General features: G+C 36.9%; 2 protein-coding genes across 3 annotated transcripts; one reads left to right on the top strand and one right to left on the bottom strand.

The window, feature by feature from the left end:
* The first annotated feature begins 46 nt into the window (after nucleotides 1-46).
* LOC126377410 (uncharacterized) lies at nucleotides 47-5,665 on the top strand. Its single transcript, XM_050025144.1, has 2 exons — nucleotides 47-2,217; nucleotides 2,963-5,665. The coding sequence occupies exons 1-2, from the start codon at nucleotides 2,200-2,202 to the stop codon at nucleotides 3,590-3,592; spliced, it is 648 nt and encodes a 215-aa protein (XP_049881101.1). The 5' UTR covers nucleotides 47-2,199; the 3' UTR covers nucleotides 3,593-5,665.
* Nucleotides 5,666-5,734: 69 nt separating this feature from the next.
* On the bottom strand, nucleotides 5,735-20,068 carry LOC126377352 (PRKCA-binding protein). Of its 2 annotated transcripts, none has more exons than XM_050025073.1 (9): nucleotides 19,944-20,068; nucleotides 15,264-15,375; nucleotides 14,858-14,986; nucleotides 13,905-14,137; nucleotides 13,131-13,305; nucleotides 12,145-12,338; nucleotides 11,445-11,597; nucleotides 7,896-7,998; nucleotides 5,735-6,700 (listed from the first exon to the last, which is right to left on the bottom strand). In XM_050025073.1, exons 1-9 carry the CDS (start codon nucleotides 19,988-19,990, stop codon nucleotides 6,338-6,340), a joined length of 1,509 nt encoding a protein of 502 aa, XP_049881030.1. In that variant the 5' UTR covers nucleotides 19,991-20,068; the 3' UTR covers nucleotides 5,735-6,337. The 2 variants fall into 2 exon arrangements, with proteins under 2 accessions (XP_049881030.1, XP_049881028.1); XM_050025071.1 differs by lacking the exon at nucleotides 19,944-20,068 and adding an exon at nucleotides 19,674-19,844.
* Between the last annotated feature and the right edge of the window lie 3,955 nt (nucleotides 20,069-24,023).

The raw sequence follows: 24,023 nt of genomic DNA, 5'->3' as shown, positions 1-24,023 counted from the left end.
ATCCGTGGTAGCCCAGTTGGTAGAACGCTTGCGTCTCACTTTGAGGTCGCGGGTTCGAATCCAGCACAGGCCTAAACCAATAGTAATAAATGATTATCACGTTCTCAGCGGTGAAGGAAAACATCGCGAGGAAACCCATGTTCCCGAGAAATGCATTTTCGGAGAAATGTGACCTAACCAGTATTGGGCTGGTTTACCCTTCGCGGGTTGGAAGGTCAGATAGGCAGTCGCTTCTGTAAAAAACCGGATCTGTCAAATCTTCAGGTTAGGTGAGCGGACCCTGTGAAAAACGGGATAATGTTATCCCAGATGATTGGTTTAGGCATGTGCTGGATTCGAACCTGCGACTTCTTATACAGTTGTTTACTTGTCCTAATCACATTTTGAATTCTCCACACCCACCAGCATGTCCTTGAACGGTATGTTACCGTGTAGTTACATCACAATAGTACCGGGTACTAAATAAATCTTTGTAAATTGTGATGCTAACAGTGAAGCGACTTGTGTTCTGCATTTCGATAAATTTGGCCCGATTCGGTGACACCATACTTTCCCCTACGTGACTATTGTGGTTGGTCAGACGTGGTAAGGATAGGTCGTTGCGATATGTATACGATATTGTTAAAGAACTTCTAGAAACATACGTTCATGAATATATTCCTAATTGAACTAGTCAGATACAGAGAAACAGTGTGATAGGAGAGAGATGTGGTGTAAAAGACGATACACTATTGTGTGTGTGTCTATTGGCGAGTGACTATTGGCGATATACCAATCTCTAGGTCATCTGGAACTGGGTTAGAGTTTTGATCTATAGGTCAGTCAGTCAGTCAATGATAAAAATGAGGATTTTTGGACATTAATATTTAAATAACCGTTTGAGATAACCTTATGAAATTTAAAACACATATGTATCTCGCAAGTCTCAATATATGAGCCAAATTTGATACGTTTATGTGAAATAGTTTTTGATTTATGAGGGGGTCAAAAATGGCTCCAAATGGTTCGTGTAATATTACACACGGTGCGGCTCGCCAGTTCTGTTTCCTGAACTTGGCTTGACACGCGACCGCGTGTCTAGATAATAAAAACGGTTCTCGTGCAAACTGAAATATTGATGATTATTTTACAAGAAGCACAAAAGGCCAAAATTCATTAAAAAATCAAATCAATCAATCAAAAAAATAAAAAAAATATCAAAAGCAAAGACAATAAAATAATAAAAAAAACTATATAAAACAAGTAAAATTCTATAAAAAGATGTGGCTATCTTGCGAAAGTGACTGAGATTGAGAAGGGAATGTTAAGTTGGTTTGGACACGTAGAGCGGATGAAGGATTATAGCATTACGAAAGCAGTATCTAAGCGAAGGTTGTGGCAGGGCTGGCAGAGGAACACTCAGAAGGATGTACATTGATATGTCCTTAGAAAAGACAATCAGCTCTGAACCGGCGTGAGTGTAGATTGATGAATGTGGAGGAAGCAAGAGAAGAGTGTGTCAGGATCGAAGCAAATGGAATTCAATAGTCTCTGCTTACCCCGGTGGGAACTAGGCGTGAGTTTATGTATGAATGTGAAATAGTCATCAAGTCATATTCCGGTAGCAAAGTCCGTGTTAACAGGCTGGTTACTCACCCTGGACTATTCCACTACTGAAGACCTCGTAAAATAATTTTTCTACTTACCTCTTCCTCAATTTATTTATACCTATGCTACACTTTATTTTGTAATGCTTATCTTTGTTTTCTTTTGTTTTTTGTTATAATTTTAGGCTAGTTTCTAATAAAAAATAAAAAAATATCTGGTTCCCCAAGATTCAGGCATTGCCTAGTTTGGGGACCCCTGTACAACTCCTGAAAACTAATTAGATTATAAGCACACCTTTAGTTTTAAGTAAACATTTAATTTTGTAATTCTCCTATTTTGTGCAATAAAGTTCTTATATTATTATTAAGTTATCTGTTAGACCAACGTGATATTTGTATATGGACGCTGTCTGAAATACTTTTTTTAAACCACACCATAGAAGAAGATTGGCGACAGCATACAACTGGCCCGTAATAGTAAACATGCGGAATATGTATCCAGAATAGGCCGCCCGAATAGCAAAGCACTGCCCCATGCATCACTTTATATTAAGTGGACAACTCGTACGCACGTTCAGTCGTTAATCGTTACTGGTGACAATAACCGTGCAACATGAGACCTTTGACTCTGGTATGTAAGGTGATTTTACTTTTAATTAAGTACCGTAATTAACGACCTCCGTGGTCCAGTGGTTGAGCGTTGGGCTCACGATCCGGAGGTCCCTGATTCTTATCCCAGTGGGGACATATCACAAAAAATACTTTGTGGCCCCTAGTTTGGTCAGGCCATTACTGGCTGATCACCAGATTGTCCGAAAGTAAGATGATCCGTGCTTCGGAAGGCACGTTAAGCCGTTGGTCCCGGTTACTACTTACTGATGTAAGTAAGTATGCGTTACGTGAGCCATGTCAGGGGTCTTTGGAGGCTCAATAGTAACCCTGACTCCAGGGTTGATGAGGTTGGTTCTCCACCTCATAACCCACACGTAAAAGATTGTAATGCGGTCCCCATTTCGTTTTGAAAAAAGTTGTCGGTAAGTTTGTTAATGGCAACTCGGGCGTAATAGAAGCACCAAATGGTAAATGATTTCGATTCGTAGGTATTCTAAGAGATGCCTATATCTCGTTTGAATACAGCCACCTAAAAAGTTTGATGAATCTCGGTGTTAATTGGGGAAGTAATTACATTATAGACCTTCTTAGAATTTATATTAGCTCATCTATAAGCAATGGAGCTAATAAACAGGTTAGAATTATTGCCTGAACCTACCTAGTAGAATCGTTTCTCCAACAATCAAAATGCCAGTAGCTATTCCATATTGGAAGTAGCTAATTCGTTTCCAATTATAAATGTTAAACGCCTTATCCACTTCCAGATATTGCTCCTCTTCGCTCTCCATGCTGCTAAGGCCACGCTAGACTTGCAGGCTTTGAAGGAGAACGCTGCAGCCAACTTCAAGGAATTCGTCGACAGCATTGACTTCGACAAAGTCAAACAATTAGACGTCTTAGACATACTGCCCAAGGTTCAGAAGAAGGTCGAATTCGGAAAGAAGATTTACGAACAGAAAAAACAGCTCGGACAGACGATTTTGGACTACAAGAAACAGAAGTTCAACGATAAACTACAAGGTCTACAGAAACTTGCTCAAGTGAAGCAGCAAGCGTTGCAAGGCATTGTGGAGAAGAAGACAAAGATAGCCCAAGATCTCTTTGCACAAAAGCAAAAGATAGTCCACGCCTTGGTTGATGAAAAACAGAAGTTTGTTCACGACTTGCTTCATGAAAAGGAGAAACTAGTGCACAGTTTAGTCGACGAGAAGAAGAAGAAGATACATGTGTTCCTGGACGCGCCTCCGAAGAAAGTCATCTACTTAGATCATCCTCCACACCCTGAGGTATATTACGAGCATCCTCCTCACGAACCGCACAAATTAGTGAAAGTTATTGAACACAGACCATGGCCTATTAAAAGAGTGATCATTCACACCAAGATATATGACTGAGTAAAAAGATACAATGGTTTATATGCCTGAAACACTTTAAGTACAAAACCAAACAGCATTATGAAGGAATCTTTTCCAAAAGAATTGTCATAAAAGCCTGTGTCGTGCTTAAGACTGTTATAATGTAGTCAGTATAAGATTCAATTTTGTTAACACGTACCGTAACATATGAGTTTATAATGAATTTGTGGAACTCGCTATGCCAGGATCGAAGCTACCATTTTTAAAACCCTTGTGGATTTGCCATATTGGTGCTGAATCCAGTACACATCATCTAAGTTTATTTTAAAATATACCTGTCATTTTCTTATCCGCCGAAAAGGAAAGGGACGGGTAATCGCCAGGCATAAAATTTATGCAACTCACGCCAATTTTAGGCAGAAAAAAACCCTCCCAAAATTTTATATTGGCCAATAACCCGACAGAATTAAGTTCACAGCACACGTCGGTTGGATTGAATAGGAGCGAGATGCCTATGTTGTTTGCCTGGGCTATCTTTACATTTTAAAATTAACGGTTGTCAATCATCCGTCCCTTTTCTTTTCGTCGAATAAGAACACGACAGGTATAACTTAAAATAAAATTAGGAGGTGTCTGCAGGAATCGGGGCCATTGTATCGTACTTATCACACAATGCGCACTATTTATTTTGGCAATTACTTAGTAAGTATTAGTGTGTTAAATTGTTTATTTTGTAATTAACGCATGTAAGTTGTTACGTTTGTGAAAGTTTTGTTTGTGTGTGAAAAAAATGTGGACAACATCATCGTCAGATTTATCAAGTTAAAAAACACTTGTAATTATAATTATTAAGGGTCTGTTTCGCTACTTTCTTATAATTAAGTGTCTGATAGCTTACCCGGAACTTATCTGACAGATAATAGTACACATAAGCTCACGGCTAGTCATAATTCGCTATTGCCAACAGGGTGGTTAAAATGGCCACATCAAAGCAATTAAAGAAAGCAATATTGCACTTTGACATTTGCACATATAAAAGTGCGCAATGCAAACAACTGTCAAATAGCAATACTGCCTCCTTAGATGCTTCGATGTGGCTATTTTAACCCCCCTGGTTATTCATAGGTACATCTATCGCAAGATGAACTGAGTACCCAGACGCTTCTGCTTTCTGTTAGATCGGCGAGATAGGTGGTTAATTAGTAACTCCTTGGTGTAAGTCTGGCACCGGGTTCGAACCGGCATTCTCCGTTTGGGAAGCAAGCCGGTGACCCTTTACTACCCGTAGTCCATCTTCGGTGTTTCCACCTATTTCTACCAAAGTATTCCTCCCAAGGGAAATCTATTACCATTCATTTCTACTACTCTAATACAACATGCTTTATAATGTCAATGTAGTATAATCTCAAACAAAAGTATTTATATAAATAAATATTCATTTTTAAATAAACTAAAAATGAATTCCTTTCATAACTTAAAAACTACAAGAGAAACAGAGTAAATAGTTATTAATATAATTGTCGTGATGATGGTAAGTACATAACTAAATAGGATGTTCTGACAATGTAGTAGAAATGAATGTAAAATCTATTTCCCTTGGGAAAAATACTTTGGTAGAAATAGGTGGAAGCACCGTCCACCTCATAGGGTCGCCGTGACAATAAGAAGTCCCATATTTCTCTTTCATAAATTACTGTTTGAAACATGGGTATGCAGGTAGAACACGGGGAAAAAAATACCCGTGGTTCGCCTGGGTGGACTACCAGGTGACACACAGGATCACTGTGAATTATACACATATAAAAAGCACTACTATCAGACACTTATTCTATCTATAGAATACCAGACAGTTTATCAGCGAGTGGTGAAACATGATCTGTTAAAAAGTTATCAAAACAATTAATCTAAAAAGCAATATTGCTATTCGTCATTTTGTGTGCATTGCGCACTTACTTTTACACGAGCAAATATCACATTGCAATATTGCTTTTTAGATAAATTAATTCGATGTGGCCTTTTTAACCCTCTGATCACTATACAAAATGGGTACTTACCTAAGTTTATGTTTGATGTCAAAGTATGTTTTTCCGAATGTCTGTAAACATAGTGGTAAGAGAGCAATAAAACTTTTTATACAATAACAATACAACTTTATTTATACAAATAATTATAAAAGCCGTGGTAGCCCAGTTGGTAGAACGCTTGCCTCTCACGTTGTGGTCGCTGCATCGAACCCCAGCACAGGCCTAAACCAATGTATGTCGAATTTGCTTTTGAATTCATGTTTGGATCATAAATGATTACCACGTGGTCAGCGGTAAAGGAAAACATCGCGAGGAAATCCACATTTCCAAGAAGCATTTTCGGAGGTATGTGACCTAACGTGTATTGGGCTGGTTTTCCCTTCGCGGGTTGGAAGGTCAGACAGGCAGTCGCTTCTGTACACAGACCAAGTAGAGATGCTTCTGTAAAAAACCGGTCCTGTCAAATCTTTTTTTTTTTTTAAAGAACGTCTAGGGCCCTGTGCCGAGGTTTTTCTTGCAGCTTCTTTTCCCCAGCTATACAGGTTGTGAGAAGCTGCAGTAGTTTTAGGCGGATGAGACGTTCGTTATGTAAAATTGACGATTCAAAGTGTAACTATGTTACCTATTGAATAAAGATATTTTTGAATTTTGAATTTGAATTTGAATCTTCAGGTTAGGTAAGCGGACCCTGTGAAAAACGGGACAATGCTAGGGAGATGACGCGTTTTATTTATACAAATCACGTAATAATACACAAAACTTAATTCGCAATGTTTAAATCACTCAGTAACTTAGCAAACACGTCGTCTGCATCACTGTTATTTTTTAAATCACCGCCATTTTGGAATTCACCAAAATCGTCAACAGCGTTTGTGTCGGCTAAACCGAGTTCTGTCAAAAGTGACAGGTTATCTGTCAAGTTTTCGTCGTTTTTGACGTTGCTGTCAATGTTGCCGGCGGTGTCGAACCCTGGCAGCAATTGCTGTGACGAGTCGCTGTCGTCCTTGTCTTTGTTCTGACGTCGGTTTAAAGGTTTTGGTTCTTTGGTCTCCGAGTCACATATATCGTGGTATTCTTGTATTTCTTTCGCGTACTCTATATCTTCTTCGTCTTCTTGGTTATCCTGTGAAAATTAGGGGATGTAATTTCCGGTAATATGCTAGTTTCCGACTAGTCAAATCAGTTATTTATTACTAAACGTCAAAACACGAAATTACTATGGAATTCGTATGATGCACACTGTGACGTCATAGAACATCGTGATAAAATGTCGGACTTATTATAACGATTTTCTTGATCAAAATTCATAAATAAGTTAAATAGAAAAAAGAAAATGTTTTTCGTTAGTTTTAGATCTGTCTTTATTTAATAATCGGAATTTCATAATCTATCTTGAACACGACCCAAATTATGACCGGTTAACGGCAGTAGGCCGCATATTAGTGACTTAAACATAGGTGACGAGGAGTGGGTGTATTATATACTATACACCTCTGCCTACCCCTTCGGGGATAAAGGCGTGATGCTATATTATGTATTACAGCCTCCGTGGTCCAGTGGTTGAGCGTTGTGCTCACGATCCAGAGGTCCCGGGTTCAAATCCCGGTGGGAACAAATCACAAAAATTACTTTGTGATCCCTAGTTTAGTTAGTACGTTACAGGCTGATCACCTGATTGTTCAAAAAGTAAAATGATCCGTGCTTCGGAAGGCACGTGAAGCCGTTGGTTCCGGTTACTACTTACTGATGTGAGTACGTAGTCGTTTCATGAGTCATGTCAGGGGCCTATGGCAGCTCAATAATAACCCCGACACCAGGGTTGATGGGGTTGGTAATCCACCTCACAACCCACACGATAGAAGAAGATGTATTAAGGTCCCTAATTAAAAATTCATTGTACAACCTTGCCCTTGTTGGGACTAAAATAAGTACTTTCTAATGAAAGCACGAATTGTCTTGCATAACATAGACACTTTGTCGTCATAATTCGTGTTTAAGCATAATAATTAGTGAAAACAAACATATCGCATATGATAGGACGCGCGTTTTGCATTGAATGTTATTATAATTTGAAGGAATATTTTCAACATAAAAATAATTAAATTTTGTAATAAGTACTTAAATAATAATTTTCAATTACTAATCTTCTTTTCAATGTACTTTATTTGTTTTTTAAATATTTGTACGCCTGCATACAGGCCGAACACATCACATCATTCTAATGTAAATTATTTTACCACCTTTTTGTATTTTATGTGTTGGTTGATTTTTACCGACTTCAAAAAAGAAGGTTATCAATTTGACCCGTATGTACTTACCGATGCAAATGGACCGGTCGATTTGTATTGGAAGGCGTTCTGTGATAGGTCCACTTCGACGGGGAACAGAGAAGCGTTCTCTTTCAAATGTTCTATTGTTTCACTGAAAAGAAATATTCCAATAAACGTCTAGTCTAACGTTTAGAACCTAAGGTTGCCTGGAAGAAACTGCTGTTTAGCAATAAGGCCGTTGATTGTACCTCTTCCGTCTCTAATTTATTTGTCCTATTTGTTATGTTTATCTTTCTGCAATAAAGTGTTTAGTGTTAGTAGAACGTTCGGTTCTCGATCTGAAGGGCTTGGTTCGATGCTCTGTAAGGGACATTGTCAATGATCAGTCTGTGATACTACCCCTCAATTGAAGACTCAGTCACCTGACTACCCAAAGGTGACGTTTCAGGTTGGAAAATCAGATCTTGGAATATTGGCAAAGCAATAACTCTTCAGTTTTGGTAATCGGACCCTGGAATATAAAACCGGATTCGTCGGATATGACTTACTCATGATTAACAGTCAGTCCTTGTATGAATCTCCGCAGCTGATAGGCGACGTCCTAAGGCTTTTATTGTCCAGCAGTTCCAATCTGACCAGAACATCTGACCGTGTAAACGCTATGGAGATGACATAATATACTCATGATAAAGAACCAATCCTCGTATGAACCTTACCCGGTGGTAGCAACCACAACCAATTTCTGGAGACCTTCTGCGAACAACTACAACCGCGAAAGAGGGTCATAGTATTTGGCGACACTAATACAGATCTTCTGAAAGCTAACCGCGAAACACGGCTGTACAAAGAAACACTCAATGAAAACGGATACAAGATACTTAACAAAGTGGGTAAACATTTCTGCACAAGGAAAACCTCCAAAACGGAAACAATCATTGACCATGTCAGCACAAATCTTAAAGGAAACCACTTCCATATGGCTATAATAGATTCAAAAATTTCGGATCACCGACAAATTTTTCTGCAACTAAAAAAGTTTAAACCGCCTCCAAAAAAGCGAGTAACTTATGAAGCGGTCGACTATACAAAGCTCCATGCAACAGTTGAACAATCTCTACAGAGCGAAGACTCAGATTTCGACTTTGGAAGTACAGAAGCATTAATTAAATTTCACGTAAATAAAAGCAAACTGATCAAGACGAAAATCATGAACCCTCCCCAAAAAGATTGGATAAACAAAGAAATATTACAGTCAATCAAGCAGAGAAATGGTCTTTGGGCACTTTATCAAGAAGATCCAGCTAATAAGATGAACCAAGAAAATTACGAGGCTATTAAATACAAAACGGAAAAATTAATCAAGGAAACAAAGGACACATACTACTACAAAGAATTTAAAAAGCATTCTAAAAATCCGAAGAAAACATGGAACTTACTAAACACTTTTTCCAATAATAATAATAATGTAAAAGGTTGCGCTCCTCCAAAGCTAATAGTTGACCAAAATATTATAACCAACCCCAATGATGTCTGTGAATATTTCAATAAATATTTTTGTGCTATCGGAAAAACACTGGCGAATAAAATACCACTCATATTTCATAGTAACTCTTTAGACACAACGGCCGTCAATCCTATAAATGACAATATTTCCACATTTAGACCATGCACTGTAGACGAAATAATTAAAATTATAAATAATTTAGACCCGAATACAAGTACAGGGCTAGACGGAATAAGCAGCAAAAGTATGAAATGCATTGGGAAACTAGTTGCTCCCAGATTGGCAATGTGCTTTAATGACCTCATGAACCAAGGTGTCTTTCCTGATACTTTGAAAATGGCAAAAGTTACACCTATATTTAAATCAGGTTCCAAAACAGATCCCAATAATTATCGGCCCATTTCTGTTCTGCCTGTAGTATCCAAGATCTTCGAGAAAATTTTATACAATCGGCTATTGGAGTACCTCGATTCTAATAATTTTCTGTTTGAGAAACAGTACGGGTTTAGAGCCAAGTCTAACACACTTTCAGCTACTGTAGACCTAATTACAAAAATTAAACTAACTATCGACAAAAGGCAGATTGTATTGGGTATATTTATCGATTTGAAAAAAGCTTTCGATACGGTTAGCCACGAAATTTTATTAAAAAAGCTAGAAAACATAGGTATCTCCGGAAGCGTATTCAAAATTTTTCGTTCCTATCTATCAAATAGAATTCAAATTGTTAAGCTTAATGAGTATCATAGCGGACCCCAAGGAATTGATTGTGGAATACCACAAGGTTCAATACTTGGACCGTTACTTTTTCTCATTTACGTGAACGCTATCAAAGATATTGGGCTACAAGGTGAGATTACTCTGTACGCGGACGATACTTGCTTATTTTATTACGGATCTTCAATTACTGACCTTATTTCCCAAGCACAAATAGACCTGAATGTCCTAAATGAATGGTTCCAATATAATTTTTTGACAATTAACATTTCAAAAACTTCATATGTAATATTTCACGCTAAAAACAAAGTCATTCCGCCTCATGATCATCTAACTATCAACGGCGAAGTACTAAGCGAAAAAACCCATGGAAAATACCTCGGTCTTAAACTAGATAAATACTTAAATTGGAATATACATACACAACACGTAACATCAAAACTTTCATCCCTTCTGGGCATTCTCCGAAATATTGTTCGCTGCTTACCTCGACAAGTTCGCCTTAACATTTACAATTCATTGGTAAAATCACATTTACTTTATCTTATCGAGGTATGGGGTAATGCACCAAAAACGAATTTAAGATATTTACAAATAGCACAAAATAAAATAATTAAGATGTTATTTCACTTTCCGTACCGAGCATCAACAAAAAAAGTATACGAAAAAACAAATATTATGAACATTACACAATTATATACTTATACAACCTGCGTACTAGTACGGAAAATTATGAGCAAATCAATACATACAGAGATAACATTTACAAAACAGGAACAAATATTTAAATATGGTCATCGACGAAAAAGTCATCTTATATTACCTAAAATAAGAACCAACTACGGCAGGAAAACTGTACGTTTTGAGGGAGCTCATCTTTATAATAAGTTGCCATCCTACATAAAAAATACTACATCGCTAAATATCTTCAAATCCCAGCTGCGTAAACATATCATGTGTACCATAGAATAATCTTGTAAAACTTTAAGTAAGTAACTAAATGAACAACCTGTATCTGTGAACGCCAATCCCTTCCTTTAACTAGTTTTTCGATGAGCGATAGGTAGTCATACTTCACTCACACTTGTAAACAACGTATCAAAGCGATGTATTTCTTGTTTTTGGTAAATTTTATATGCATACCCTCTCTGCCTGCTCAACGGCACTTTATCTATCTTTTGTAAAAACATTTAGTTCTCATGTTAAGTGACTATGTATAGTTTTTTATGAGAATAAAGTTCTTTAAACTGAACCTTCTAAGCTGGTAGGCGACGTCTTGAGTCGTACGCGCCGTCCTGAGTCTTTTTATTGTCCAGCAGTTCCAGTTTGACCAGAACATCTGACGGGATAAACGCTATGGAGATGACATAACTCACTCGTGATAAACAGCCAGTCCTTGTATGAACCTTCTGAGCTGGTAGGCGACGTCTTGTGTCTTCTTATTGTCCAAGAGTTCCAGTTTGACCAAAACATCTGATCTGAGACGAGCGAAACGAGCTCTTGCTTCTTGTCGACAACGGAGAATCAGTCTGAAACCGTAATAAGTATTATAATGTAGTTATTAATCCCTGATACATACGCACGTAATCTTTAATGGCGTGGACAAAGCTACTTTTGATACAAGATCCTAAGTTGGAAAAATAGATAGGCGGTCGCAGATGATCTAAATGGTTCAAGATGCTAGAAAGGATACAAATCACAATTCCTCTGTAAAGTGTTTAAGAAATGATCGAAAATAAGCAGCCGAATGTGTTCTGTGTTTTTTATTCACTTCCGATCTAACATTGGAACTTACGTATCAATAAATTCATGCTAATACATAATTATACCTAATGTAACAATCCGATTTTTTCCCTCTTCACGCCTATGGCTCTGCACCGATTTGGACGAAAATTGCTAGTATTATGTAATTAATAGTATTGCTAGTATGGTACAATTAAAAAAAAAATTGGCAAGAGGTAAACCACTTGCCCCTTTTAAAAAAAGTAGCATGGTGAATGCTACACCGACAAGAGCGTGACTCTGAAATTACTGGTGGTGGTGGATACGATTTCAAAAAACTTGAAAAAATCTTACCTATATTCGTAGTTCCCAGTCTCAACTCTGTACAAGGGTTCCTGTAAAGCATTATATCCGTACTCCTCATCATCCATCTCTTTGACCTTTAGACAGTAGGACAGGTATTCAAACTTAGTATCGGCATACTTGCGAATAGTCAACTTTGTGTCCGGAATAGCTTTGTTTAAGTATGTGCCCATGTCTGCTAAGATCTGTAAAAAGAAATGTGAATGTAGAAACGGTGTTAAGTACCTTCCTATTTGCTGGGTTGTCTGCTTGGTCAAATTAAATAACTCCAAAAATAAGTCTTCGAAACGATTATAATTAACTCTTGACAATACAAAACAATGGTTACAGGGACACTGGATGGCAACTGGCCATGTAGGGAACTAGCTCAGATCTTCTATCGTTTGGGTTGTGAGCTGGATGACCTGAACAACCCCAGCAACCCTGGTTATTCATGATGAGTCAGGGTTATAAATTAGCCACCAAACGGACCTGACATGGCTCATGTAACGACTACGTACTTACATCAGTAAGTAAGTATTAACTGGTACCAACGGCTTTCAATCCACTTGGAATGGAAGTGTAGAATTTCTTGAATGTCTCGTTTCGATGCACATAAAGATTGCAGCTCTAGTCAAGCCTTTAAATGATCTTTTTGTTACTTGACTGGTAATTACACGACCACGATTCATCCTCTCCACGGGAATTTTTCGATTTCTAAACGACATTATGCCGATGTCATGGCACCATCTATCCGAAACATTGCTACGAACTGATGGAGTCGTGGCCGAGTTAGAGTATTACGGGTTTGGAGAGTTCGTGAAAATATTTTTCTTTATTCGTATTGATCACGCCTATTTCCCATTGGGGTAGACAGATACCACCAATAAGCCAACGATAGGTACCTAATTAATATTCTTCTGATGGACTTAATGTGAGTATGATGAAATCAGACTTCTACTGATGGGCTTGAAAATGAGAAGTATAAAAATACTTACAGGTTTCAAAGCCTTTAGCATCTTAATTCCGTCTCTCTCCAACAATCTGTGGTACTGTCCAAACTTGGTGAAAGCTTCCGACGCCCTGGCCTGAGGCTCCCTGACTCCTATAGATGCAAAGATGTCGCCCAAAGATTTATACGTTTGGAGTAGATCGAAGTAGGATTTTAGCATTCTGAAAGTGAAAGATATATTTTGAGGGTTTTGACATTTCTCTACGGGTTTTATATACATAATCACGTTCATATTATTAACAACTTGAGAAAATTGATAGGGTCACATGGGTTAAATTGTTTGCATTGCGCACTTACTTTTATATGCGCAAATGTCAAATTGCAATATTGTTTTTTTTAAATGAATTGCTTTCATTTGACCTTTCCCCCCAGTTTTTAACGAGAAGCTACAAAACGTTTCTGTATGTACAGTCATAAGCAATATCATGTACTTACCCACTTTAGAACCGAGTCGCGTTAATATATTTGGTATTTAGCAAGACTTACAGTTCAATGCTCCCGGTTACTACATACTGATTAAGTACGTATTCGTTACATGAGCCATGTCAGGGGCCTTTGGCGGCTCAATAGTAACCCTGACACCAGGGGTGATGAGGAATCCACCTCACAACTCACGCGATAGAAGAAGATTAATAACTCATTGGTCAGTCCGGTGAGTTCGGAGTTCAGCGTTTGAGAAGCAAGTCGGTGATCAGGACCACAATGACTATTAAAAATAAAGAACAAATACGATGCTGCCAGATCAAAAACCTCCACCTACCTTTTGGCATGCTCAACAAGTCTTTTATAAGTGGTTTCAGTATCCCTTAGCTCGTTCAGTTTAGCAACCAATGTGTCGTTACACAGTATAGCCCGAGACAGTCCTAGGGCGTCAGCGGCCCCTGAAGACATGTTCTCCACCAGTCTATGTTTGATCTTCTTCATGATAATGTCTAGAGATTTGCCCTGTTTAGGGTCTGCGTGGAGTTTGTTGTAGTTTATCGTTACTTCGTCCTGTAAGTGAAGGCAAGACACAAGAAGATAGGTCAGACGCAGCACGGGTAGTTTTTATGTTTTCAACAGTGTACGGTCACGAGCATTAATATGTATACACTTTGGTACCATGTCACATTAACTTTTTGACAAATTGAACTGTAAGTCTCACTAAATGTCAAATATGTTATTGCGACAGAGTCCTAAAGTGGGTAATTATATTGCTCATGACTGTACATAACGTTATTACAATAAAAATATATACATACACCCTCAATCAACCAGAGGAGATATGGAGCATACTCTACCCAGCTGCTCCAATGCGGGTTGGTGGATGTGTTTTTACGGCTAATAGCCAGGACCAACGGCTTAACGTGCCCTCCGAAGCACGGAATCATCTTACTTTTTCGGACAATCAGGTGAGTCAAACCTGGAAGTCCTAACCAAACAAAGGGCAGAATCACAAAGTGATTTCGACAATGTCCCCATCGGGAATCGAACCCGGACCTCCAGATCGAGAGCCTAACGCTCTAAACACTAGACCACGGATGCTGTTAAAAAAATATATATTTTGTGTAAAAAGTACATGACATAATATGGTTGGAAGGTCAGACAGGCAGTCGCTTCTGTATAAAATCGGACCTGTCAAATCTTCAGGTTAGGTAAGCGGATCCCGTGAAAAACTGGATAACGCTAGGGAGATGGTGATGATGATGAGTTTGAGCCAACGCGGACGCTTACCTTAGCTGACTGAATCATCTTAGCAACTTCCACTTTGGTCTTCCCCTTTACTGATTGACCATTTACTCCAACCAACTCGTCTCCGCTCTGCAATGTACCATCTTTGGACGCAGGCGTGTTGTCAAATATCTGAAACGAAAAGTTTTTGGTGACAATTGGGTACTTAACTACTTGGTCGGACAAATGGGGAGCGCTATAATATATTTGAATAAATACTTATTATTATTTTTAAGAAAATAAAATAATCAATATTTCGTTGAAGTCTTATAGGGACAATGTTCATAAATATACATACCTACAGGATGTTAGTGACACCGTAACGAATACAAAGGGGGATGGTTCAGACCATGATTCTGAGTTGATATCAAGTGGGTTTTTCAGTTGGAAAATTCATTATTTTTATTACCTGTACAATATAAAGGCATGGACAGAGTGGAGCGCCTCCACCGATACTGATTCCGATCAGGTTCTTCTCATCTTTGCTGAGAACCACACTCCCTGAAGTCACCGTCATACCCCTGAAATATTAATAACATTAACGTAAAAAATACAACTGTTTAAAAAATATATACAGTGTACCGAATAGAGACAATGTACCGAATTCTGGGGGGATAATTCATGATACTTTTGCGATGGAAAATTCCACTTGATATTAACTCCGAATCATGAGCTGAATCTTCTCCCTCAGTATTCGTTACTGTCACTAACAACCATACGTACTTGTAAGACTACCTGTACATACTTGTACGGGGTGAAAGTGACATCGTAACGTGTACTGAGGGGGATGATTCAGCTCATTACTCTGAGTTAATGACTATGTTAATGTCTATTGAAATTTTCCATCGCAAACGTACAGATATAAAAATAATTAAAAAAAAAACATGAATTTTGCGATGGAAAAGTGAGGTGGATGACCAACTCCGGTGTCAAAGTTATTATTGAGCCGCCAGAGCTCCTGACATGGCTCACGTAACGACTACGTACCACCAACGGCATAACGTGACTTTCAGATTGTCGGGTAAGTATTTAGGGCTCATTTAGGGTGTGGGTATTTGGACATAGGATAATAAATAAGTCACACAATTTACTTACGTGCTGATTAATTCCTAGAATGAATGTTAATGTCTGAATTTGATTATTTACTCTATGCTACGCTATGGCGATTTTTATGTTTTATAAACATAAAAAGTATCTAGCGATAGCCAATCTTACTCAAAAACGAATTCGTAAGCGACCTAAGTCAGAAACCAGCAATGGTTTACAAATTACGGAATACTTGTACAGTCATGAGCAATATAATGTCCCCACTTTAGGACTCTATCACACTAACATATTTGACATTTAGTGAGACTTACAGTTCAATTTGTCAAAAAAGTTAATGTGACATGGTACCAAAGTGTATACATATATTATATATTATTAATGCTCGTGACCGTACGTTGTAGATGTGGCTTTTTAACCCCCCTGTTCACAGGGCGCTTACAAAACCTCAAAACGGGGTAACGCATTATAAATAAAACAATATTTATAAATAAAATAGGTATTTATTTTTTTATACAGCTAATATTTTACAATGTGTTTTAGCATTTCTCTAGCTTTTCTCTGGTGCTAATTCCTGTAAATACCATCTAATTTTATTTTAAGTTATATCTGTCATTTTCTTATCCGCCGAGAAGGAAAGGGATGGGTAATCAACAAGCATAAAATTTATGGATACACGTCAATTTTAAGCACAAATCTAAACCAACCGTCTAAAAATTTTACATCCGTCAATAACCCGACACCGTTAAGTAGACAGCACGTCAAACGGATTGCATACCAGCGACGTACCTTTTGATTCGCCCGGGTTATTCATTCATTTACTCATTCTTCCTAAAATTAAGAGCTGTGAATCATCCGTCCCTTTCCTTTTCGACGGATATGAAAATGACGGATATAACTTAAAATAAAATTAGGCGATGTCTGCAGGAATCGGGGCCTCTATGTTACATGCTCTAGCGTCTTCTACCAAATGTTATCTGCAAAAAAGTCACACTTTATATAGATATTTATTCATGGTGTTAGTGGCACCGTATCGAATAATGAGGGGGATGATTGAGCTTAATGATTCTGAGTTAATATTAAGGCGAATTCATCGTCGGAAATTAAAAAAAAACTAAAAATTTCACTTGATATTCATTCAGAATCATGATCTGAATCATCCCTCAAAGTTTTCGTTACGATGTCACTAACACCCTGTATAAAAGTCAAACTAATAAACAACACAGAGGATATTATATGGTGCTGCTACTGACTCAATCTGAGAAGTAAACTAATACTTAAGTAGGTACGGTATGTGTTAATATTATACTTGCGCAAGAGCATAACACTTACATCAAATCCTGGTGTTGAATCATGAATCTCTCTTTCCTCAAGTCATTGAATATACAATCTGTTACTTCAGCTTCCAGGGTCGGCATGTCTTGCTTGTCTCTGAACAGAAATACCAAAATGAAAATGCGACTCTGAAGTGGTGTAAGTTGCAATCGTTTCGATCAGATGAATCCCCCGTTTCCGTCTACTCCTACTGGGCGCTTCTGGCTCCTACTATATCCTCATTCTCCTACTAAATAAGTCCTCGTTCTTCTACCATATTCTCAGATGAAACGTTTACAACGTGATTATCCCTCCCTCATCATCATCATCAGCCCATTAACGTCCCCACTGCTGGGGCACGGGCCTTCCCTATGGATGGATAGGGAGATCGGGCCTTAAAACCATCGCGCGGGCCCAGTGCGGTATCCCTCCCTATCTGTCTATAATATAATGTAATTTGTTATTTAATAATTCTTTTGCAAAAAAATAGGATTTTCAGACGTTCTGAACCGTCTATCTCTTTGTGTGTTATCTTTCCATATAAGTAGATAGACAGATACAATAAATTCTTAAATCAATCAACATATAAGTATCTACTTTAGCGGGAAGAAAACTGTCTTCAAATGTAAGCAAACTTATTTAATTACTCTCTCTCTCTCTCTCTCTTTATTTAAGAGCTGCGCTCTTGTCGGTGGAGTAATCGCCTCCATTTTCATTACTCCATAGATAGGGCGTGTAGACCGGTGGTGGTGGTGGTGGTGGTTTAATTACTACCCCTCCCAAATGTCCTAACGTATTTTTTATAATTAATAATAACAAAACAGATAAATAGTACTTACTCTTCAAATATTTTGATGTCACTATCATTAGCCACTGGTTGTGTGTTAGAAGCGCTAAAGAAAATAAATAATTTTGTATACTTAAAAAAAAAAAAACTAATTTTATTTAAATGAGAAATGTTAGACGTCTTTGTAAATACTTACCTTTCTGTATCAGTAATGTTAACCAACAATTTAGATTTACCGGATTTCTTATCCAAAAGCATGCTAAATAAAACATAAAAATAAATACGAAATAAATACAGATAAATAATGTACTTAAAGTATAAGAAGTCATTAATAAAGAAGAGCAACGGTAGTTATGTAAGTCTACTTAAATTTATTGTTTATATTTTTATTGTATTACTAGCTTTTGCCCGCGACTCCGTTATAAAAGAAGATCTTTGTGTGTGTGGGAGAAAGGTTAAAAAATGCTTAATTTTATTATTTTTAAATGAAGTTATAGTATAAGTAGCTCAGTTAAATAATGAATTGTTATTAATTTCTAGATTATTAGTTTATGATTTGGTTTGATATTTTATAAAAACAATTACTGATTGCATTTTTGGCATCAGTATCGATCACTAATCACCCCCTGATAGTTATTTTGAAAATATATTTAATGTACAGAATTGACCTCTCTACTGTATAGATTATTTTTTGTCTTTATATTAGTAAGTATAATGGTTCTTGTAATTTCATAAGATTTGTACGCGTATGTAGGTATGTCTATCTGTAGTATTATACACTGCATGTTTCCTTATCACGTACGTCAGCTGGAAGAAATCTCTTTTTTAGAGATAAGCTTACCTGTACTGTCTGATTTCTTTGTGTGTTTCTTTCTGTGTTCTATTGTGTACGAATAAATAACTAAACGGTAGGCAGCTATATTCAGAGCCACGCACTTGTCGGTGTAGCGTTCTCCATTCTTGTCTATCAAAGGCCTATTCTTTCACTTCCTTATAAGTCACGACGTTCACCATTTCCCTAATCTGTTCCATGTAAGCTCTTGTAAGGCAGGTAAGAACCCATTAATAAGGCCACGACCACGTGACGACTTTTTAATTAGGAAATTAGTCACACTCATTGATGTGCCGTTCCCGGGAAAATTACCGTTGTAAAAACTCTTTAGGACATTGCTTACTTTTCTTTTTCAAATTGTTCTTGTTTGTACTCTGGTCTTATCTGCCTAAGTGATAGGTAATAAAGCTCCGTTTACATAAGTTTTGCGCATTTTTACTGCCCCGGTAACCAGTACAGCCTACGAATAAATAATAAGTCTGACTTGACTGTATAAGTATGACTTATTATTTATTCGTAGAGTACAGCACATCACTGGGCACACTAAACCATAGAATAAGGAATAATGACAAACAAAAGAACACGTACAATATACATTCTATAATAATAATAAAAAAAACATTGCACTACGTACCTATTTTATGAGATTTTACGATTAAATACGCATTTATACGAGTAAATACTCCTTATAAATACTTGTACGAGTATTAATACTAATTAAATTAAGCCGGTCGACTAGACATCCTACTAATGACATACATTTACTTCTTATAGGTACGTTTATTTTCTACAAAAAGGACTAATAATGAAAGCAAGAAGTAATTAAACAAAAATAACTTTACATTTTATCTTCGAACATGCTTTGAGTCCACCACGGTCCCTGTAACTGGTACAAACGGGGATCGTTGAACGTATACTGATTGTATTGCCACATCCCTTGCAATAATGCACAAAAACCAACAAAAACACGTCAGAATTCACAAAACTATCGAATCCAAATAAAGATAACCATTCTGCAACATAGAGGAAGGAAGTTGAATGTCATTGATAACGCGAAAAGATAAAACTATTCTAGTTTTCGTACACAAATAACCAAGGTTTGGGCTACGTACATTTTGTCCTCCTCGAAAAAGAAATCATCGTCGTATTCTTGCATCATTTTTCCAAGTAAATCCTATAAAATAAGTGAAAAGAAGTATTGTTTTGAAAACGTCACTCACTTGTGGAAATTATTGATTTTTCCACGTTCGTATTTAGGTGGGAAGCCGGTCGGTAAAACAGTTCGCTCCGTACGGAGCTTGCGCCAATCGGGATAGAGGGTGGAAATGGCGGGAGAATGTTTTATTTTAATTAGTTGTGCAAAGGGGAGTGATTTTCAAGTGGTTTTATTTTTTCTATTTTGGGCGATGATTAAGAGGACGCTGTGTACCTATATACTCATATAGGCTTTTGTTTTAGCAATGAAATAAGCGCCAAAATTTTATTAAAATTTCGCATGTTTTCGCATGTTGATGTGAATTATAGCGAAGGTAAGGATCTAAATTAAATAAACATAAAAAATGTGAACAGCCAACTTAATATTTCTTAACGCATCAATATTCATAATTATTGTTACTTCTACAGAAATACGTTGGAACAATTGCGTAAACTGAAGGTCGAAATTAATTTTAAACTGACAAAATAAAAAAGAAGATGGCGTAATGTTCTTTGAATGCAGATTGTTTGTAGCCTGGCTCCAGGTGATGCAAGATATTACCATTACGGCTCGGTAATAGCCGGGGTGATTAAGTAAGCAAACCTGAACTGCTTTAGAATGCAAGTCGCAACAGTCGAGGAGGTAGTTCTCCATGTATAACTAGTATAGTAAAATCTACCACGCGCGTCGGTCTACCCTTTGTCTTAGCAATGAATAAGTTAATTGTGAGTCTTTTTATTTACTTTTCGTAAATTTTCAACGCGTGCTGTTGTGTACAATGAAGTTTTTACAACATATTTTACTTTTTAATTACCTAAATAAATAAAATACAATACACTTTGTATTGTTTTTAAGAAATACAAAATTAGTGATTGTTTGTGATTAATGTGTCGTAATTTGACAATGAAATAGACTTTATTATATACTTAACCATAGTTTTGTGTCAATTAAACTAATGACAAAGTTATGTGACTTGATTAGAAATTTCGGTGGATTTCGGCTTGATTGTCGGGATTGCAATTTCTAGAAATGTTAATTGTGCCAAAACATATCTCAACGGATTTATTTGTTATTATTGGGAACTTCCATATTTCTGTTAGCAATAGCGTAGTCACAGTAACAGGTTTCCTTTTGCCTTCACCCTAAAGGGCAAAGATAAAATATAAACACACACAGTTTCCCCCCAAAACGTGACATTGACATTATACTTTTTAAATTCCAGCTGTTTTCTGTGGTGCTGCTTTATCGACAAGTGATGTGCGCCGATCCGATTGGACCCATAGCTAGTTTCGTTCGGACAAATCTTATCGGATTCCCGGTAATACACGACCAACAAACGTGGATTTTCAACCCTGACCTGGCTTTGAAAAGACGAAGACAGTTTATAGAGCTTCATGGTGACAAAGGAGACAAACTGATAGAAAGACTTGGTCTTGGCATCGATGGAAATGATGAGGCGAGACTGAAAGAACAACGAGCAAGAGACGAAGGGCATTTAGGAGGGTTAAATGCCTTTTTACCTTAGCCTATGGTGTAATTTAAGTAGAGAATCTTTTTAAATATTTTTTTAGGTTTTGGAATACTGGTGTTAAAGTTGATACTTTATGTAAATAAAATATTATCCTAATGGATAAGGATTGTGAGGTAAAGAATGACATTTTTAGTTAAGTAGCAGTTGCAGTTTTAAAAATATTTTTGTTTAAAATAGGACCAACCTATCAAAGCATAGGTATCTATATTGTGCCCAATATTTACTACCAAAACATACTAGCAATAAGTTATTTATAATTTGACTGATACTGATCTATCTCTGTAAAATTAATTATTTTAATCAAAAAATTATTACCTTTATTCTTATGGTTAGCAACTTTCTCATGAACTTTAATCTCCCCTATATATCTATCGATCTATCTGTAAGGAAAGGTCACATTAAAGCGATTCATTTAAAAAAGAATAGTAAGTTGCTATTTCACATTTGGTTGTCATTGCGCACTTATTTTTATAGGCGCAAATGACAAATTGTTATATATTTTAGGTGATGCTTTTTTGATGAAATCTTCAATGTTTTTATATACAGGGTGTCCCAGAATGAGTAAATCAAATTGCTATGTCACTTGGGAGACAAAAAATGTACAAAAAAACAGGTTTTTTTTGGTTTTTAGAAAAAATGACATTGTGTAAAGGCTGTGTATTTAAAAAAAAAACATTTAGGATATTAGCACCGCTATCTCCCATCTATAGCAATTTGATTTACTCATTTTGGGACATCCTGTATATAAAAAAAATGTTAGTTCTGCCCACCTCATAAGGGTCTATGGGAGTGAACTTTGTCTGTTTGCACTACTTAAATATATATATATATATATATATAATATATTAGTAATATTAACCGTACAATAGCAACTTGAAGGCCACAGTGACCTTACAATTCGTTCAAATTCCTTTTTTCGCAATTTCCGATTGGTCATTCCGACCACATGTGGAATGGAAAGTTGCATTATTCATAACTGTTATCAAGGTAACTATAACTCGTTATGTTATACGGAGTTATAAAATACATTCAATCACAAGTTGCGAAAAATACCAAAAATATGTTTTTTTTTTTACATTACAAAAGCAAGCCTTTAGCATAATCTTTTCTTTCATCATCATCGTCTCCCTAGCATTGTCCCACTTTTCACAGGGTCCACTTGCCTAACCTGAAGATGTGACAGGTCCGGTTTTTTACAGAAGCGACTGCCTGTCTGACTTTCCAACCCGCGAAGAGAAAACCAGCCCAATACAGGTTAGGCCACATACCTCTGAAAATGCATTTCTCGGGAATGTGGGTTTCACGATGTTTTCCATCACCGCTGAGCACGCGATAATAATCACGCGATTAGCATATTCTTTTCTTTGTTTTATTATAATTCGTCAGAGCAACTGTGTCCTTTTTAAGATGATGGGCGTTATGAGCGGTAGGCTGATCCCTTATCGACTTCGTATCAACAGCGACTGCAACTGTCTTTGTTTACTCTTACATGTGGCTCTGCCCGTCCCATTAGGAAGTACGCGCGTGCGTAAAATTCTGTATTTACAACAAAGAACCTAATGGAAGTTGGCTATGGAAAACGTAAGTGAAGTAAAAAGAAGCTATATGTTTTCCAGAAAAGTAAACGTTTTTGCTCGACTTGGCGAGGGCACTTTCGTGCCCCCACATGTATATTAGTTGCTTTATTATATTGTGACTCTATCAATATAGAGGCTTGAAGACGAAGGGTGGGCCTTTGCAGTGATGTGTAGTGAGATACACCACGAACTACTCAACATACGTATTTGACTGAGTCAAAAATAAATTATAAAATGCTAATCTAGGACTAGAAGCCGGTCTAAGATGATCAAAAATCAATCTCATTTTACTTTTCTATATTTTTCGAATTTTATTTATGAATTTAGTAACGATGAGTTTTGACCGCTTTTATTGATGATGCCACAGGACTTATTCCATTCAGATATTTCCATATAAACTCCAAAGAAAACTTTCATTTTGGCGTTTCATAAAAAGTACCTCATTTGACTTGTCAATAGAACTGAAACTTGAAAACTTTTGAGAAGTTTTCATGATGTTTACAACGCCGTCTGGTTAAGTTTGTAAGAACTAAGAACTGTGGCGCCATCTAGTAATTTTTAGAAGAATCATTATGAATTGCTATGCAAGTTACGTGGTTTTATAAAGAATTAATAGATGGCGCTAGTTAAATAATATTGTTTTGTAGAGTTCGAATGTAGAGCCGTACTTTTATTAGACGTTTTCTTTTATTAGAGTCTGATACTCTGATAGCAGAGCTGTCATCATTGATGTATAATTAAGTTGCTAATTATTGGCTGTCCTAATGGACTTTTTACGTGTTTTTTCATTTATATTTTTACTCTTTGGCCCCGATTCCTGCAGACACCGCCTAATTTTATTTTAAGTTATATCCGTCATTTTCATATCCGTCGAAAAGGAAAGGGACGG

Source organism: Pectinophora gossypiella, chromosome 23 (assembly GCF_024362695.1).
Source record: "Pectinophora gossypiella chromosome 23, ilPecGoss1.1, whole genome shotgun sequence".
Lineage (NCBI taxonomy): Eukaryota > Metazoa > Arthropoda > Insecta > Lepidoptera > Gelechiidae > Pectinophora > Pectinophora gossypiella.
Note: the sequence above shows the minus strand (reverse complement) of the source record. Positions and strands in the feature narration are given on the sequence as shown.

Bases quoted from the DNA above. Each gene is read 5' to 3' on its own strand.
- LOC126377352 (XM_050025071.1), bottom strand. From the start codon at position 19,765: ATGTGGCAATACAATCAGTATACGTTCAACGATCCCCGTTTGTACCAG. The intron at 15,376-19,673 runs GTAAAGTTATTT...TTAATATTTCAG, and splicing joins AGCATGTTCGAAGATAAAAT to GGGTATGACGGTGACTTCAG. The intron at 13,306-13,904 runs GTAGGTGGAGGT...TTTCACTTTCAG, and splicing joins CTTGTTGAGCATGCCAAAAG to AATGCTAAAATCCTACTTCG.